Below are 6,925 nucleotides of genomic sequence, written 5' to 3' on the forward strand. Positions count from 1 at the left end.
CGACGGCAATTGTGGCAATGGTGGTGATGGCGGTGGTGGTGGTGGTGGTGATGGCGGCGGTGGTGGTAGTGGTGATGGGGTAGTGGTGGTGGTGGTGGTGATGGTGATGGTAGGTTGGTGATTGTGGTAGTGGTGTTGGGTGGGTGTGTGGGTGTGGGGGTGAGTGTGAGTTTGTGGGTGTGTGTGTGTGTGTGTGTGTGTGTTTGTGGGGGTGGGTGTGTGTGTGTTTGTGGGGGTTGGTGTGTGTGTGTGTTGGTGTGTGTGTGGGGGTTGGTGTGTGTGTGTGTTTGTGGGGGTTGGTGTGTGTGTGTGTTTGTGTGTTTGTGGGGGTGGGGGTGGGTGTGGGTGTGTGTGTGTGTGTGGGGGGGGGGGGGGTTAAGGTGAGGGTAGGTAGAGGTGGAAGGGATTGGGAGTGGGTGTTTATATTTTAGAAAAATTTTGGAATTAGAAAAATGTGGAAGACAATGATTATCGGTTTTACAAAAATAGACGAACTAAACGTGTTTTCAAAATTCTCATTTTTTTTGGAAAAATTTTCCGGAAAACGACCCATTTTTCCGCAACTAAACGCACCCTTAGTCTTTCTTATTCTAGAATTAGCACTCTATTAGTTATAAAAAGTCTCATTAGTCGACCTCCTTTTAATTAATTCTTGCACATAATAAACCCTTATTGGTATTTTTCCCCTCCTTAATTATTTAATTTGGTTTATAGCATCCTACTTTCATTTCTTCCTATTTCAATATTGTACTTCAACAAATCAATATTTCAAGATACAATACCTAAATAAAGAAAATAGTATGATGTTATAATACACAAACAAATCAAAGTATTTTCCTCTGTCTTGAATTTAGCCTTCAAATATACAAATACAAAAATTAAACCACATAGAGATTCCAAATTAACAAAATAAGTGTGATGAAATAGCATATGTATATCAAAAAGCAACTCTTTACCATATCATCATCATCAAGATCCTTTAACTAACATTTATAGAAGAACAACATGCAAAAGGCACCCATGACACTTTTCCCTTAGCTTTCTTCCTAACTTTCTTTCCCTCACCAATGTACTTAGGTGGAGACGTCTCCTTGTTGACCAAGTTTGACTTTCCAACTTCACTAATTTTCTCATTGTTGACCAAGTTTGACTTTCCAACTTCACTAATTTTCTCAACAACCTCAACCTCATCATCATCTTTTTGGACCTTCAATTCTTTAGGACTCAATGATTTGGCTTCATTTACACTTACAAGATTCTTTAAAGCACCACTAGCTTGTTCACTTGTACTCCAATTTGTAACTTTTGCTATTGCCTCTTCATTTCTCTTTCTTCCTTCACTTTCATTATTACCCACAAAAACACCTTCAGATTTTGGTGGTTGAGAATCTTCTTCCACTTTGACTTTGACTTTGATTTCATAATCATTCTGGTCAACAATTTCCTCATTCGGTTCTACTTCCATCAAAGGTCCCTCAAAAACATCTTGTTTATCCAATTGACTTTTATCTTTGGATTCCACATCATATGAAGCCGTTGAGAGCACTTAAAAACAATTTAAAAAAACGTTAAATGATTAAATGTAGATTTTTCAAAGTACAATATTGTGATATAAAGAAATAAAAAATAAAAAATAAAAAATACCTGAAACTGAACCCCAATTTGCTTCCAAACTATTTCGGCTACTTGAACCACTATCTTTTGAATCAACACCTTCGGTTACACTTTCCACTATCTTTTCCTCACATTCAATAACACTTTCAGTTTCAGATTCTTTTACAATTTCATGATTCGATTCTTCATTCAAAACCGATACACCATCATCAACTTTTTCAGACTCCATGGTTGACTCACCATTTTTATAGGTTTGACTTTCTTCAATCTTTTCTTCCACATTAGAATGTATAGTTTTATCATCGTCTTTAAAATCTTGTAACAAAGTCTCAGATTGATCTACTACAGGTATATCACTAGGAACAGAGAGTATATATTCAGCTTTTTCCCCTTGATCCTTATCAGATTTAGAAGGTGCCACGTCATTAACCAATTTGATTTTATCTTTGTGGGAGTGGGGCCCGTTTTTATCTTCAGTATCTGGGGTTTGAAAAACCTCGAGATTGTCATCACCTTTTGTAAGCTCTATGGGACTGAATAACAGCTTTGTAGTATCTACAATTAAGAAAATGGGATCTAAATTAAGTAAGAAAAAATTGATGAAATAAGAACCCTAATGAAGAAAAATCATGTCTTAATTCGTATTACCAAAGAATCGCTCTTCTGCACCTGGGGTACTGAATCCACCATCGGAAAACTCTGTTACTGCATCTGAAAACAAATCGTCTTCTGATTTAGAGGATCTTTCGTCAATGATCTTCTTCTCAATCTTGGGACCTAAAAAAGGTAAAGAAAGTTATAAAAAAAAGCAAATGAAATGCGAGAAATCTTGAAGATAACAACTATAAACTGAACTTAAGGTTTCTTCCCCAAATGAGATGCAAGAGATTCTTTTATAGATCAGTAAAGCTCGAATAATATACAATAAATCGATATAGATATCAACTATAAACATTGATTAGAAGTTCTCGATTAAAAAGCCCAAATAAGATACAATAAATCTTTGAAGATACGAAGCATAATCGTAAATTGAACTTCGGATTCTTACAGTGTCGATCAACGTATTAAGGAAGCCCCACTGAGATGCAAGATATTACGAAAGATAGCATTTAATAACATAAAGATGTAACCATACTACCATAGCTTCTATTAGAATCTTCAACAGATGAATAAAAAACCCAAAAGAAGATTCAAGAACATTCAAATCAGAGAACTCACTTGGGGTTATTTCGATATCTTCTTCATCAGAATGGAGTTCATCGTCGGAAACAGCTTCTGAATCAATAAGCTTAGGATACCCTTGAATGGTTCCACAGATTCTCTTATGTGCTCGCCTATGTTTAGAACTGGGGTGTGACTTCGGAAACGGCCACCCACATCTATGGCAAATATGCCCTGCAAAATCGAAGTAAAATCAAAATCCGCCATTAAAATATGTCGTATTCATAACGGTAATTCAATTCGAAATAAGAAATATAATAACTATTTCATAAATTAACGAAGAGAAAACCTGAAGAGGTGGCGGTTTTGGTCTGATCTTGGATATCCATGTCTGTATAAAGATGAAAACACGAAAAGGGTTTTGTAGAAGATGAGGAAATGAGGGGAGACTTATTAGAAGAAGACTGAAGAATGTAAGAAGAAAAGTGAAGAAAAAACGATTTTTAAGAAAGTCTTTGTAAGGAGTGATGGTGATTGGTGAGTATATGGAAAGAGACATACCAGAGAGAGACACGTGAGACTCGATTCATACACTTTTTTTTCTACCCAATTACTGTTTGAGAATGTCCTTACATAGTAATTTACGTTTATAGTAAAGATACGTATTTATATATTGTGGAACAAATCAATGAAATCATGATGATGTATTTATAGTTATTTTAGGGAATTATGTTTTGAAATATTTTTAAAAATTGTCTAACAACTAGTTCGTAGGTTCATTAACAATCATAATTAGTTTAAACATCAAATATACAATTAAGTGAACAATTAAAAAAAATCAGAAGAAACGAAAGGTTACGATTGATTAAAAGTTAAAATAAATTAACAGATAAATTATTTATATTATGGGTATGTTTGCTTAATTAATTGATAGGTGGCAGATTGAAGTTGAAACTTGAAAGTCGAAAATCGAAATTTACAGTTTTTATTTGTATATAATAAATCGGAAAAATGTTTATCAACTTTTGAAATGTATAAACCGATGTAAAACACAAATACTATAAATTAAAAGTTCTCAAAACTACTTAAATGCTTTTTCATTACTTTTATGTTTAAAATAAAAGTTTTAGTTTAGGACTATCAAATAAAACTGTTTTTTTAATTCGAGTTTCTTAAAAATACTAAAATTAAAAATAAATCTCTTAAATAGTCATAAAAAATCATATCCGAATATACCCATAAAAAAATTCTCTTTTACAAATATTTCGCAATTAAGCTATTCTTTTTTTACGATACTAACATGATTAGGACGGTATTTATTAATGATAATAAAAAAATTATATTAAATTAACCATTTAATTTGTAAAGTATGTTTTTGTGAAACGGTTATATAGAAAATAATAATGGGTTTTTTTAAAATAACGCCATTTTACGCAAAATAGATATAAAATATTCATAATTTCTGTAGATTTTTTTGTAGGGTTACTGATTTAAAAAATTCGTGAAAAAATATTTTATAAATAAAGTATTTTATAGTTCAAGTTAAAAACATAATTACTTTTTATTTTTATTTTTATGTTTAGTTTTTGTGATTACCGGTGCTATTTACACCTATCAAGTATCAACTAAAATCATCCAATCTTTATCATTTTGCAAACTAGTTCCATGCTTTAACATCTTTCTCTAGCCTTGTCTTCTAAAACAATAAAAGTGCTTTTTATTTCTTTTTCTTTTTTGAACCTGCAAAAATTTATTAAAAGCCACACTTAGCAAAAGCCAAGCTGAGATTACAATTTAAAAAATACACCAAACTATGGGGAGGAGGATAAGTTACAGAATACTAAATGGATTATACCACTTCACCTGATTGCAATTCTCCAATTTACCCATATCTTTATGTAACACTCCAAAATATGAGGTAAAAATTTCAGTTTTAAAGTTACCAAAACACCCATTTATAATTACTAAAACACTTAAAGGTATTTCATATTAAAACAATTATCAGAGTACAATCCCAAAATCTCAAGATTGCGGAAAATATGGATGTATGCGCTGCGATCAAGCCGGGCCCTTCCCTTTCGAACCGGAAATACCTGAAACCATAAACAACAACTATAATCACAAAGTTTAGTGAGTTCCCAAATACCACATACCATACATAACCTACAAGTCATACATATCAAACATGCAATAGGAGGTGTTATGTGTCAACCATAGTCTTGTCATTATGTCACGAGTCGTATCATGATCTTTCCTTGCCAGGCCGGGGACCAAAACCCTAGGTCTTACAGACAAGTGCTAGAAACCACCTCTTGGTCTTCCATGCAAGCATCACAAAAACAACTAACATATAATCTACAACTACTTATCTACTTAACTGCCAAAGTCCAAACTCTAGTCTTGCATACATAATTGTCAGTAGCCACCTCCTGGTCTTTCATACAAGTGCCAAGGGTCACCCCTTGGTCTTCCTATAATACATAAACCAATAGGCTGACATTGGTGCCTTCGACCCAAAAGTATAGTGAGGAGACTCACATCGCACTGCTGAATCACACTGATAATCCCTGACAGTTGGTCCAATAATCCCCCGAACTATCAATAACAAATAACACCCAATTAACAATTGGAATCGAATCTATATCCTTCAATCCATACTTAGGATAAAAGACCATTTTACCCCTTATATAGCTTGGCCCAAGAATAAGGCCCAAACCTATAATCCAAAAGGCCCAAACATGGCCCAAAATATCCCATGGTCAACCCTGATCAAACCTCTGGTCAAAGTCAAAGTCAACAGTCCATGTTGACCAAGCACATCGTGTTGCCCCTTGGACACGCCGTGTTCCGCCAGCATCCAGGCAGTCGGGAAAAATCTCGACCACAAGTCGTGTAACACCCGGTCCCTGGTATGTAATTAAAGTTATAAATTATTCATTTTTATACTGGAACTCGACGAGTTGGAGGCCCCAAACTCGTCGAGTAGGGGTGGAAATTGGACGCGGGTGGACGAGTCTACTCGACGAGTTGGGAGCCCCAACTCGACGAGTAGAGCTGCCTGAGTGAAACCCTAATTTTTAGGGTTTGGCACCCTATTTAATCACTTTAACCCTCATTTTTGATCTCTCCTTCAGCCCCCATCGTCCTAAACCCTATCTAAGAAAACCCTAATCCATTATAGAAAGTTTTGAGCCATTTTGTGTGTTCTTTGTGAAGTTGAAGAAGAAGATCCTTGAAGAAAGAACAAGGACCTGAAGGAGGAAAGTAGATCCTGAAGTTAAGCTCCATTTCTGGTTCAATAGATATAAAAAGCTCCTAACTTGTCCATTGTGTGCTTAGATCTCTTCATCTCCACTTTTGTTGAGTTTTGGTCCAAGTAGCTTGGTCCTTGGGAAATGGACGTCCCAAGTGATTTACCTTTCAGATATGGGATCTAGAAGGGGTTTCATGGCATAAAGGTGCAAACTTTATGGCTATGGAAGCCCCATGCAAGCTTTAAAGTGTCATTTTGGACTTTTAAGCCCCAAAAGGCCATGCATGGAAGGAAAGTCTGAGACTTTACATGTTCGTTTGGTTTCTAGGGCCTAAATCTCAGTTTTGATGCTTTGGTTTGGAGTGTTATGGCCTTTGGGCTAAGATCTAAGTCTTAAGGAACAAGGGTTTGAGCTAAACCCTATAAGAAGGACTAAGGACTATTAACGGGTAAAGTTTGAAACTTTACCCTTAAAAGGGCATTTCCAGTATGTAGATGAAGTATGGAGTTTGGATCTGAAGGATAGGAGCTTAATCTATTAAGATGGCTCAACAGACTGAAGAACTCGTCGAGACCGTAGAGGAACTCGACGATTTGGGTTGAAATGTCCCGATTCTGTAAAGAGGAAAAACTCGACGAGTTCAAGGATGACTTGACGAGTAGAATGGGAAAGTCTTGATATCATGGATACGAGGAACTCGACGAGTTGGGTCGCAAGTTCAGAGTTTTCAAATTTATGGAACGCGACGAGTTGGTGGGTTAACTCGGCAAGTTGAGTCAACTCGGAACGTTGACTTTGACTAGATGTTGACTTTGACTAGGGTGTTGACCTTGACTTTGACTTTGACCAAAGTTGACCCTAATGGGGTTATGTGTATGAAAAGGGTAATTAAAGAA

At 35.6% G+C, this 6,925-nt stretch overlaps 1 protein-coding gene across 1 annotated transcript; it reads right to left on the reverse strand.

Moving 5' to 3' along the window:
* Positions 1-914: 914 nt before the first annotated feature.
* Positions 915-3,285, reverse strand: LOC145159566 (uncharacterized). Its single transcript, XM_079078571.1, has 5 exons — positions 3,125-3,285; positions 2,833-3,009; positions 2,263-2,391; positions 1,645-2,169; positions 915-1,545 (listed from the first exon to the last, which is right to left on the reverse strand). The coding sequence occupies exons 1-5, from the start codon at positions 3,162-3,164 to the stop codon at positions 980-982; spliced, it is 1,437 nt and encodes a 478-aa protein (XP_078934697.1). The 5' UTR covers positions 3,165-3,285; the 3' UTR covers positions 915-979.
* Positions 3,286-6,925: the final 3,640 nt, after the last annotated feature.

Source organism: Lactuca virosa, chromosome 2 (genome assembly GCF_052849685.1).
Source record: "Lactuca virosa cultivar CGN04683 chromosome 2, Lactuca_virosa_CGN04683_v6, whole genome shotgun sequence".
Classification (NCBI taxonomy): Eukaryota; Viridiplantae; Streptophyta; class Magnoliopsida; order Asterales; family Asteraceae; genus Lactuca; species Lactuca virosa.

Excerpts from the sequence above, each read along its gene's own strand:
- LOC145159566 (XM_079078571.1), bottom strand. The coding sequence starts at position 3,164 with ATGGATATCCAAGATCAGACCAAAACCGCCACCTCTTCAG. Across the intron at positions 2,170-2,262 it reads TGCAGAAGAGCGATTCTTTG|ATACTACAAAGCTGTTATTC; the intron begins GTAATACGAATT and ends TCTTAATTGTAG. Across the intron at positions 1,546-1,644 it reads AAATTGGGGTTCAGTTTCAG|TGCTCTCAACGGCTTCATAT; the intron begins GTATTTTTTATT and ends ATTGTTTTTAAG.